The following is a 12,308-nucleotide window of genomic DNA, read 5'->3' as shown; positions in this document are numbered from 1 at the left end:
ATACAGAGGAGTATAAAAGCTCCAATGTACCCCAAACACAATAGTTGGCTCAGATATACATCGCGCTGGGCTTTGCACATCTTTCGCCTGCTCTGTTGAGCAATGACCAGTTTACCAGTCTCACACTCTTTTGATACCCTGTGCTACTTATGACATCACAATGAGGCTGCTGACGGAACACCAGGAATGATTGGTTTATGGCATAGTGGGCGTGGCTTTAAGCAGCCACACCCAGTTTTTGAGAAGGTTCTTTTATGAGTGTTTTTTAAAGCCCCGCCCACTTCCTAGCCACACCCAAAGAGTACACTGAAAAAACTGAATCTGCCATTTCACCCCGAGACTCTGAGCCCGGGTTAAAAACATAAAGAATCTGTGTATTCACCCGCGATTCTGAAACTGGGGTAAAACTCTTTAGAATCTGCCTATTTCACCCCAAGACATTTAAACTGATAATTTGCTAATTTACCTAAGATACTGGGGTAAAAACCCAAAGAATCTGTCCATTCACCCGAGATTGTGAGACATGGTTACAATCTCTCAGACTAGGGGCAATAACCTTGAATATGCCCATTTACCCCAAGACTTAGAACTAGGATCCCCAGAAGACCAAAAAGAGGGAGCCTCTTCAGCAGCCTGCACCAATACAGAGACAGGGGAGGGACTATCTAGCCATCTACTCCCAGGTGTAATGTGTAAAAGCTGGGTATCATGGTTCTGATGCGTGATGGCTGGGTGTGGGAGGAGCGAGGTGTGATGTGTAGTGGCTAGATGTAATCGGCATTAGATGTGATGGCTGGGGGTCATAGGAGTGGTCAGTGATTGAAATGAGGTATTGGGGTGAGGTGTGATGAAACAACACCCCAATATGTGTTCTGCAACATCTCCCAACTACAGTGATTCTGCCCTTTAAGGGGTTTTCCTGGCTGTTTGAGGGCAAAAGGGCTTTTACACGTATAGCAAATAAAACCATAGAGTTTTGAAAACTAGACATCCCAGGGTATTTCAAATGCTGGTATTTTAACTCTTCCCATGCACACATTTTATCACCAGCATTCATCAAAGTTTGCAGTATTTTTTCTGTTTTTTCCACACACATTTTACTTCAGGTATGATTTTACGGTTCCTGGTACCTTAATATATGTTCAATATCATCTATTGAGTACAGTGATAACCCCATGCACGGGTTTGTTGGGGGGTTAAAAGGCCACATTTGAGAGGTGTGCATTTTTCAAATTGGAAATGTGACGTGTGGTCACTGCCCCCCGTGTTATTTGGGACATTGTTGAACCCGGCCAATTCAATTCACCCATCAAATCATACATTTAAAAAAACAAAAACAGACAACCCATGGACATTTAACACGCTAGTATTTTAACTCTTTCCACGCAAGAATTGTCTGACACCGGCCAAACCATTCTTTTCCCTGGAAATGTTGGCCAGTAATATATAGTGGAGGTGGGGACCCCATTGTATTGTTAATCACTTTAATGGCCCTATTGCCCCTGGGAGTCCAAATTACCCAGATTAAGGGGGCGGTTCTGTAGCCGTTGTAATCCAATACCTGACTGTTTATGTTAATGTTCACTTTGCTGTCTATATCTAGCCATGTGTGTAAAAAATAAAGTGTTCTTCATTTTTATATACCCTACACTGCTAGTGACTGGGGAATCTGGGAAGGGAGTGTTGTCCAAGGCTAAGGGAGCACAAGTCAGCGGAGGTAGTCGGTCGTACTAGCCAGCTCTGTGACATTACTGACATGGAACGACAACATATTTTCACAGGAATGCAGGGGTAACTGGGGCCTGATCAGAGAATTAAAGAAGAGTCTGGGCATCTGTCTGCCTTTACTAACTATGGCATAACTTTTACAGTAAATCAAAGAAATAACATTGGGAAGCGACAATGAATATATATATATATGACATTATCAAATAGAATGCATAATGCAACAAATATGCCACAATTATATAATACTGTAACAGAATACATTAACATACTCTGCAGCACTGTATATAGTATGTCAGTGTAATTTATTATCCATTATTTAGTTGTCGAATACTACTACTACTCTGAGCCATCACATATAAATGGAACTAACTTTATTTATATATATAATACATTGCTGGTATAAATACACATTATGAGGCCAGGAAGCGGTGGGAAGGGGCCCCCTGAGTGGAAGTCCGGATGCTTTGGGAAGGGGCCCCCTGAGTGGAAGTCCAGAAGCTTTGGGAGAGGGGGCCCCTGAGTGGCAGTCTGGGGTCCTTGGGAGGGGGGGGCCCTGAGTGGCAGTCTGGGGTCCTTGGGAGGGGGGCCTCTGAGTGACTGTCAGGAAACTGTGGGAGGGGGCCCCGAAGTTGCAGTCCGGAAGCTGTGGGTGGGGGCCCCCCGAGTGGCCTTCTGAAGGGGGGGAGTGGCCTTCTGGAGGGGGTGCCGAGTGGCAGGGGCGTAACTAGACGCCTCAGGGCCCGGGTGCGAGAATCTGTTAAGGGCCCCCCCCACCCCCTCAAAAAAAACATGATTTTTACCCAACAATTTTTTTCACACACACACACTCATTTATTCATATAATCATTAATTCACAGATTCATTCCCTCAATCACACACAATCATTCAAACACCCTCCCCACCCCCTTACCTGCACTGCAGCTCCCTCGATGCCGCTCACAGACTTCAGCAGGGGGCGCGGCCTCCCTCTGCCTTCTCTGCTAAAGCACAGAGGAAGTAGGATGTCACGTGAACTCCGCTTCCTCTGTGCTGGCCAGAAGACCCTCCCACAAGTAAGTAGCAGGGCTTGAGGTGCGGCTCGTGTAAGATCGGTTGCCCTGGCTGCCCTATTTTTCTTTATATATTTAATATAAAACAAACACGTACGTATTAACCTAACATTCGGCACCCTCTCCTCGCCGGCATTCATTTATCACAACACCAAGTCAATGAACGCCTGGACAGCTGCCAAACCGCAACCAATCAATACCCCGGGACTGCTGCCAAACCGCAACAAGAACACCGGGACTGCTGCCAAAACCGCAACAAGAACACCGGGACTGCTGCCAAACCGCAACAAGAACACCGGGACTGCTGCCAAAACCATCAAAGTACTCAACAAGAACAACAAGAAACTAAATACCTAAGGAGCGGGACTCGGCTCCCTATTCAAGGCAGGAATCCATTTAAAATGTTATTTAAAAAATATATTAAAAATGTAATTTCACGTCCATCCGCTCTCTCCGTCCTCCAACTTTTTCTTGCCTTGAGCAGATCTGGGATCTCCAGAAGACACAAGAAAGGAAGGGGTTGATCCAAACAGACACTCGGGGGAGGGGCTAGGAGAATGAGAGAGGCAGTAGACGGCTAGATAGTCCCTCCCCTGTCTCCGTATTGGTGCCGGCTGCTGAAGAGGAAGCCCCGCCCTCTTAAGTAAGTCTGGTGCCGGCTCCCCCTGTCACAAAAATACAGGCTTCGAAGGGCTGATTACAGGGCAGGGGGAGGGGGGCACGCTAGTCCTTGTCAACTCTGCTGCTCTGGGCCCCCAATATTAACGTATAGTCATAAGTCAGTCTGTGTGTTACTATACAGAGGTCATGGTGTGTGGTTTTATACAGAGGTCAGGAGGTTTTGTACAGAAGTCAGGCTGTGTGTTATTATACAGAGGTCAGTCTATATGATCATAGATGTAAAGCTGTGTTTTACAGAGTTCACACAAGCACACACACACACACACACACACAATTCACAAGGATCTTTCCTGTTATTGTCCCTTTCTAGTTCTATACACACGCACTCACGTTAAAGAAATAGTATATACATCATTAATACACAGTGGTGCATGCACACAAACACATTCTCACGCATAACCCTTTCCTCACTGACGTATGCTCACGCGCTAATACACACAAACACACTCTCGCACATAAAACGTCCTGATAAGACAAAACCTAATCTTAATAATTACTTTTATTATTTTGAAAAATAAATAATATAATACGTTAGTAATAAATAACCCCTAAGTAAACTCTTGTCAGCTACGAGTCCTAAGACAATCATCAGACCGGCAGGCAGCCAGGCACGAGCAGTAGAAATACAATTTATTTTAAATTATTTAATTGATTATTATTAGTTAAAAATATCCATCATTTTTAATGTTATTCTTTAATGTATAAATGTTAGGCTATTCTTAAATAATAATTAGTGATTGGGTTATATAAATTTATAGATTAAGTTTAAGGGTAAATTAATCTTTAATAGGTGATATTAAATAATTTATTTTATTAATTATCTGTATTCATTATTTTATTTATTTATTATTTCACACCTCTTGGGTGCTGTTCCCTGGCAGTTTTTTTTTTGGGGGGGGGGGCTGCACGGTGTAGGAAATTCAACTGCTTTGGAGTTAGGATCTAAAATTAGAAGTGTGATGAGACGTTTACACGCAAACGGTAAATATATTTTCCTTTCAAACCCCCCTCCCCCTGAATGCAAATCCAGCGATGCCCCGGCAGCATGGGGAGGTTTCAGAATCGGCGTCCAATCATAGACTCGCAGGCTACCGCTCATGAACCAATGAATGTGCGGCAGCTCGTCTATAAAAGCCAAACTTCTGGCGGTTTAACCCCGTGTTTACGTGCAATTGCAGCTTTTTCGTGGCGGCATTGAGATGGCCGAGACAGCTCCTTCCCCGGCACCTCCGCCGGCAGAAACCTCTGCCAAGAAGAAACAGCCGAAGAAGCCGGCAGCTGCAAAAAGCCGGCCTGTGAAGTCCGGTCCCAGTGTCTCCGAATTGATTGTGAAAACAGTCTCTGCGTCCAAGGAGCGCAGCGGAGTGTCTCTCGCAGCTCTTAAAAAAGCACTCGCTGCTGGCGGCTACGACGTAGAAAAGAATAACTGCCGCCTGAAGCTCGCTCTTAAGGGTCTGGTGACTAAAGAGACCCTGATCCAGCTGAAAGGCAGCGGTGCCTCTGGTTCTTTCAAGCTGAATAAGAAGCAGCTGGAGAGCAGAGAGAAGACATCAAAGAAGAAGGAAACTCCCGTAAAGCCTAAAAAAGCAGCCCCTAAGAAGGTTGTGAAGTCGCCCAAGAAAGCCCCTGCAGGAGTGAAGAAAAGCCCGAAAAAGATCAAGAAACCGTCGGCCGCTCCCAAGAGTCCCAAGAAGCCTAAGATTAAGGCGAAGAAAGCTGGCAAGAGCCCAGCTAAGAAGGCCACAAAGCCCAAGGCAGCCAAAAGCTCCTCAAAGCCCAAGACATCCAAAAGTCCCTCAAAGCCCAAGGCAGCCAAAAGCCCCGCTAAGCCCAAGCTTAAAAAGGCAGCCCCCAAAAAGTGAGAAGGGGGGGTGTGGGTTTTGGAGCGCCTCTGGTGTGTGCTTTCCCACTTAATTCTTCACACAAAAGGTTCTTTTCAGAACCATCATATCCTCCGAAAATGAAAAAAAAAAGCGTTTAAACACCCGGCCGCGACTATGTGGGCCACCCGCTGAAAGTCTAGCCCCATACTTGTGTGTTAAGCGTGGATTGACATTCGGCCAGCGCTCTCGCTCGGAGCTCTGTCCGTAACAGAATAGAGATAAGGGGCGGGCTTAAAGATTGTGCTTTGCCGTTACTCGTTATGCCCAGCCGGGGACTCGGCCGCTTAACGGCTCGCTCAGTAGTGGGATAATGGTGTGAGAAGTTTCAAGCTTGGCCACGAGCAACAGGGTTGATTTCGTGCATGCGAAGGGAAACACAAAACATAAGCTCGTTTGAGTGACAATGTGGTGGCTCTTAAAAGAGCCTTTGTGGGAGGATGAGGGGGAAACAGAGTTCGCCCACACAGCGTTTACTTAGGCACGTTCACCTCTGATCCTGCGAGCCAGCTGAATGTCTTTTGGCATGATAGTAACCCGCTTAGCGTGAATAGCGCACAAGTTGGTGTCTTCGAAAAGCCCCACCAGGTAAGCCTCGCTGGCTTCCTGGAGAGCCATAACAGCAGAACTCTGGAAACGTAGATCGGTTTTGAAGTCTTGAGCAATCTCACGGACCAGCCGCTGGAAAGGCAGTTTTCTGATAAGCAGCTCCGTAGACTTCTGGTAACGGCGGATTTCCCTAAGCGCTACGGTGCCCGGGCGGTAACGATGTGGCTTTTTCACGCCACCGGTAGCCGGAGCGCTTTTCCTCGCAGCTTTGGTCGCCAACTGCTTCCGGGGAGCCTTTCCTCCGGTGGACTTACGGGCTGTCTGCTTCGTGCGAGCCATACTGATGCGTGCGGATCTGATTCACGACGGATACAATGTAACTGTAACGATTCTGTGGCCAACTCAACCCCTTTATAGAGTAGCGGTAAACGTGATTGGATACGCTTAATCACGCCCCTCTTTTTCATAGGCTAGGACGATGGTTTGAAAAAGCCAGCCTTTGATCAAGAGACTTCGGTTAGAGAGTTATCTTTTTTTTGTTGTTGTTGTTAATTAAATTAAATGCTCGAATCGGTCATTTATTCGTTAGCTGCGGTTCTTTTTTTTATTTATTTCTTCTCCTCTCTTTTGGTCAGCCTCCTACCTAGTGAACCTGTGTACTGGCTGACCGTTAACAGCGATACGGCGACAGCTAAAAGCCCGCCTTTATCTTGGCCGCCGTTTGGCGTTTATTTACAGCGATATGCTGCCACCTAGTGGTAAATGAGGGATCGTCGAAAGCGATCTCCCGCGGGCAGGCTTTTGATATTCCTAAATAGCCAATCGGTGTCTGAGGCACGCTTGGGAGCTTCTCCAGCCAACCAACGAGAAGCATATATGAAAAAAGCAACGCCCCCTTGAGGCAGAATGGTGCAGTTCCCCATCAGGTCCGTCCAGTACGCATAAAAGAAAGCGGGCCGGCCGTAGGCGAGTATTGTGCTGTAAAACTCGTGGAGTAAACGTGATCATGTCTGGCCGTGGCAAAGGAGGTAAGGGACTCGGGAAAGGTGGCGCAAAGAGGCACAGGAAGGTGCTTCGGGATAACATCCAGGGTATCACCAAGCCTGCTATCCGCCGTTTGGCTCGCAGAGGAGGTGTAAAGCGTATCTCTGGGCTGATCTATGAGGAGACTCGCGGTGTGCTCAAAGTGTTTTTGGAGAACGTGATTCGTGACGCAGTCACTTATACTGAGCATGCCAAGAGGAAAACCGTTACCGCTATGGACGTGGTGTATGCCTTGAAACGCCAAGGCCGTACTCTGTACGGTTTTGGAGGTTAAGCTTGTTGACTCGTCACTGGAACACCCAACGGCTCTTTTCAGAGCCACCCACACCCTCTCTTAGGCTATGATCATGTTGTCCCCGTGTCGGCTTGCGTTTTTCTATGCACACCTTGAAATAGCCAGCTTAATAGTGGCTGGGTCTGGCTATAGATTGAGTTACTGGCAGGATCGGAGTGCTGGGAGTTGGGCCCGTTTGCAGAACATGTGCTGGAATCAGCAGCTGGTGTCCTCCAAAAGCTGGCTTGAATGGGGGCCGGCCCGGGATTAGTAGGTTCCGTCTAGTGTGTGGTTATCTTAATTCTGTACGTCCCAGTATGTGTGTGATTTTGATTATGCCTTTGTCGCCCCCTCATGTCTTATCCTGTCCGTGTGCCACATGTCCTACCCACGACACTACAGAGTCATGGCTTAGTCAATAGCCCCATGATGTAGCTCAGCTTCGGCTAGCCGCAGTGGTAAAGCAGCCCCTTCTCTCTGCAACGCTGGTTCTGTCTGGCGGTGAAGGGGTTAATCTCTTGGGTCCCAGCAGGAGAAAAGGTCGTTGCCATCACAGAAGCCCCTTCACCTTGGGCTTTTCTTCCCAAGCAGTTTGGTCGATGGGCACGATACCCCAGCTAACCTGGAGGAGTGAGGAGCACATTTCAATGCTCACAAATGCTCTTCCCAAACCTAGCAGTCCGACAAAAGGGGCTAGATCAGTTACATAGCTCTGAGACAGACCATGTGGGTGGCTCTCAAAAGAGCCTTTGTTTAATAAGTGAGAGAACGAGAACTTTACTTGGCGCTGGTGTATTTGGTAACAGCCTTGGTGCCCTCGGACACAGCGTGCTTGGCCAGCTCTCCAGGAAGGAGGAGGCGTACAGCAGTCTGAATCTCCCGAGAAGTGATGGTGGAGCGCTTGTTGTAGTGGGCTAGGCGTGAAGCTTCCCCGGCAATGCGCTCAAAGATGTCATTGACAAACGAGTTCATGATGCCCATGGCCTTGGAGGAAATGCCAGTGTCGGGATGCACCTGCTTCAGTACTTTGTAAACATAAATCGCATAACTTCTTTTCTGCTTTTCCTGCGCTTCTTCCCATCTTTTTTCTGGGTCTTCGTAACAGCTTTCTTAGAGCCTTTCTTCGGAGCAGGCGCAGACTTCGCTGGATCAGGCATCGCGTCTGCTGTCCTTCCAAGACGCAACGCAGGCAAACAGGATGAACGCTGAAGTGTTACTGCGCTGGGCCCTTCCCTTTATAGGCACCGCATGCAAATAAGGCTGTTTTGCTGTCTCGCGGCCGATTCGATGAGGATGTCACGTGAGAAGATGCGGCCGCCCATGAACCGCAGTGCCTACACCGATTGGTGTCTCAGACTATTTCCACCCGATTGGCTGTTTTGGAAAGGAACCAATCAGTGACGATGAGCGTCACGGGGGGAAGCTACAAATAGCTGGGTAAGTGAGCGGCGGTTCTTTGTAACGTGCTTATTAATCTATTATCCGCGAGGTCCTTTGTCGAGCGAAAAGCATGTCTGGCAGAGGAAAACAAGGTGGAAAGGTTCGCGCTAAGGCGAAGACACGTTCTTCTCGTGCTGGTCTGCAGTTCCCTGTCGGCCGTGTGCATAGGCTTCTTCGCAAGGGTAATTATGCCGAGAGAGTAGGCGCCGGCGCACCCGTGTATCTGGCAGCGGTGTTGGAGTATCTGACTGCTGAGATACTGGAGTTGGCTGGTAACGCTGCACGCGACAACAAAAAGACCCGTATCATTCCTCGCCACCTGCAACTCGCCGTTCGTAACGACGAGGAGCTCAATAAGCTGCTCGGCGGGGTCACCATTGCTCAGGGAGGTGTTCTACCCAACATCCAGGCGGTGCTCTTGCCCAAGAAGACAGAGAGCCACAAACCTGCCAAGAGCAAGTGAGTGCAGCAATCGGTAACCGCAGGGCAATTAGCCAGCACCACCAACGGCTCTTTTCAGAGCCACCCATAATCTCTGGAACAAGCTATATCTTCCCTTGCTATAAACTTGCTGCAAACGTCTTTAAAGGCAACTGTTTTCCACTGCAGATGTTCAGCCCGATGTTTAGTTGCTGAGTTTAACGGTGGCTAAACACCATTCATACAAGCTACATCATACACCCTACCCCCCCCCCCCGTCCGTTTCAGGGTTAAAATTCGAGGCAAAGCTGCCAGCACTTAAATGGATAAATATGGTTCTCAAGAAAGGTGGGTGGGCAAGTGCTACCACACGGTGGCAGCATTGCATAGGAAATTGTGGTTTACCGCAAATTAAAGTGGCAGAAGCCGGGGAATCCCGCAGTTGTGTGATGGTGTAGCTGGCAATGGTCTGGGGAGCGTATTAATGAATTTGATAATCACTGTGAGAGAGACCCGTGAGTAGCTCCACTGTAGACATCTCCCTTGCCTCTGAAAGCTTAATTGCTAAGAAGGGATTAACCCTTCATATACCCCAAAGTAGTGATGCGAAGTTCAGATCAGTAAAGTGAATCGGATCATTTCGAGTCGTTCATTGAAATGATCCGATTCATGATCCAAATCTTCGGGTCACTCAGTGTGACTCATAGGAGTTACTGTTTCCCCAGTCCCTCCCTGCAGTCAAACTAACGATTGGCCCCGCCCCTTTCATTAGGGTCAATGAACCCTCCTGCCTGTCTGCCTACTGTAGCGATGTCACTGAAGGCAGAGAATCGTGCAGAGATTCGAACCATTCAGAGAATATCACTGACACCATACTTTTATAAATAAATACATTAATAATCTTAACTGCCCCCAGGATTTAGATTCCCCTTAGATTGCCCACCTTTAGATTGCTTTACCTCTAACTGCACCTTTAGTTAACTTTATTAAATTAACCCTAAACACCCCATTAACCATTACTGCCCCTAAATTAACCCTAAAGACCCTCATTAACCATAACTGCCCCGGCGCGGCTATCGGCTGTCCCTTCCCGTCCTACCTCATCCATGTATCTCCTGCCCTACCCATGGACTTCGGCTCTCGTAGCCCAGACACCCCAGCAGAGACTGGGGATCCCTTGTCACTGGAGCCGCTAGAGAGGTGGCGATCAGGCAGTGCGGCTATCGTACAAACGCCGGCTTTTCCGGGGAAGTTTGGTGATTGCGAGTGATAGGAGTAGGGATCAATATGTGGGGGACAGAAGTAGCAGAGCAAACACAGGCAGGTTTCACATATAAAGGTTAGTGTAGAGGTACTGGGATAGCTGTGATGGCAGAGAGATGGAGAGGATGGGATTTGGAATGTTTAATGGGGAGAAGTGGGTACTAAAGGGATCCAAAGTGTTGGTGCCCTCTACTGGCATGTTTAACCCCTTCAATCCCGGAGAAATTTTGCCATTTTTGGCGCTATGTCGGTTCAGCGATGATTCTCTTTTACTGTGAATAGTGTACCCATATAAACTATATATTGTTTTTTCAAGGAGAGATAGAGCTTTCTTTTGATACCATAGTTGGATGATTAGCTGAAAATTTAGAATTAGAAATTTAGTAAAAAGTAGCAAGAATTAGAAAAAAAAAATCTGTGTTTTTTTCATTTTCCCTCTGAATCCTCACAAAATTAGGTAAAAAGACAGAAAATTCCATCCAGATTTATCCATTTAGGTGTCCTGTAGATGTCGATGTGCCCAAAGTGCCCGTTCCCGGCCGCATAAGTTGATCGCGGCCGGCCGGCAGTTTTGCTCTAAGTCCCCGTTTTTGGCAGGTCAAGTTGCTTGAGAAACCCTGGAAGTCAATGAGGTCGGATTTGCCGGCCGCATTCGACCCTCGCTCCATCGAAGTCGGCATGCCTTGCCGGATTTTCCCGGTGGTGACGTGGAACTCCGTCCCGGTTCGCCAGGGACGTCAGGCACCCTCCGCCGGATATATAGGGAAGCTGCTGCTTGTTCCAGAGAGCCGGCTCCCAACGACCTCGCGAAGCCCAGCCCGGGTGCCGGCCAGGTCCCGGCCCCGGCCGGTAGACCTCCGAAGGTCCCGCCCTGGGCTCCACGGACCTCGTGACGCCCGGCCCGGGTGCCGCACCGGCGGTCCAACCCGCCCAAGTCCCGGGCCGGGTCCCGGGAAGAGCACCATGGGGCAGACCCCCGAGGGTCCCGCCCGGGGCTCCCCGGACCTCGGGACGCCCGGCCCGGGTGCGGCACCGGCGGTCCAACCCGCCCAAGTCCCGGGCCGGGTCCCGGGAAGAGCACCTAAGGCAGACCCCCGAGGGTCCCGCCAGGGGCTCCCCGGACCTCGGGGTGCTCAGCCCGGGTGCAGCACCGGCGGTCCAACCCGCCCAAGTCCCGGGCCGGGTCCCGGGAAGAGCACCATGGGGCAGACCCCGAGGGTCCCGCCAGGGGCTCCCCGGACCTCGGGGTGCTCAGCCCGGGTGCAGCACCGGCGGTCCAACCCGCCCAAGTCCCGGGCCGGGTCCCGGGAAGAGCACCATGGGGCAGACCCCGAGGGTCCCGCCAGGGGCTCCCCGGACCTCGGGGTGCTCAGCCCGGGTGCAGCATCGGCGGTCCAACCCGCCCAAGTCCTGGGCCGGGTCCCGGGAAGAGCACCATGGGGCAGACCCCCGAGGGTCCCGCCAGGGGCTCCCCGGACCTCGGGACGCTCAGCCCGGGTGCAGCACCGGCGGTCCAACCCGCCCAAGTCCCGGGCCGGGTCCCGGGAAGACCACCATGGGGCAGACCCCCGAGGGTCAGGCCAGGGGCTCCCCGGACTTCCTGAGGACCAGCCCGAGTGCAGCACCGGCGGTCCAACCCGCCCAAGTCCCGGGCCGGGTCCCGGGAACACCACCATGGGGCAGACCCCCGAGGGTCCCGCCAGGGGCTCCCCGGACCTCGGGAGGCCCAGCCCGTGTGCCGCACCGGCGGTCCTACCCGCCCCGGTAGTTGCTCGCGGCCGTCCGGCGTTTTCGCTCTAAGTCCCCGTTTCCGGCAGGCCAAGTTGCTTGGAAAACCCTGGAAGTCGATGGGGTGGATGTATAGATATGTCTATAGAGCTGTGGGCATGGAGCCGTAGATGTAGGGATGTAGATGTATAGATATAGACGTGTATATAGATGTAGCTATATAGATATAGATAGATAGATAGATAGATAGAT

General features: G+C 50.1%; 3 protein-coding genes and 2 pseudogenes across 3 annotated transcripts; 3 read left to right on the top strand and 2 right to left on the bottom strand.

The window, feature by feature from the left end:
• LOC149279596 (enoyl-CoA hydratase, mitochondrial-like) overlaps positions 1 to 12,308 on the bottom strand; it is a 198,148-nt pseudogene that overhangs the window by 95,661 nt on the left and 90,179 nt on the right.
• LOC149279611 (histone H1 pseudogene) lies at positions 4,658 to 5,320 on the top strand (annotated as a pseudogene).
• On the bottom strand, positions 5,816 to 6,226 carry LOC149279610 (histone H3). Its single transcript, XM_089500899.1, has one exon. The coding sequence runs from the start codon at positions 6,224 to 6,226 to the stop codon at positions 5,816 to 5,818; it is 411 nt and encodes a 136-aa protein (XP_089357025.1).
• On the top strand, positions 6,894 to 7,205 carry LOC149279609 (histone H4). The gene has a single exon (XM_089501021.1). The coding sequence runs from the start codon at positions 6,894 to 6,896 to the stop codon at positions 7,203 to 7,205; it is 312 nt and encodes a 103-aa protein (XP_089357147.1).
• On the top strand, positions 8,716 to 9,108 carry LOC149279608 (histone H2A type 2-B). Its single transcript, XM_089501020.1, has one exon. It carries the CDS (start codon positions 8,716 to 8,718, stop codon positions 9,106 to 9,108), a length of 393 nt encoding a protein of 130 aa, XP_089357146.1.

The sequence above is a fragment of the Sceloporus occidentalis genome, unplaced genomic scaffold, assembly GCF_023333645.1.
Source record: "Sceloporus occidentalis isolate IW3139 unplaced genomic scaffold, rSceOcc1.0.p SCAF_161, whole genome shotgun sequence".
NCBI classification, from domain to species: domain Eukaryota; kingdom Metazoa; phylum Chordata; class Lepidosauria; order Squamata; family Phrynosomatidae; genus Sceloporus; species Sceloporus occidentalis.
The sequence above is the reverse complement of the archived record's forward strand: the minus strand, read 5'-3'. Positions and strand labels throughout refer to the sequence as shown.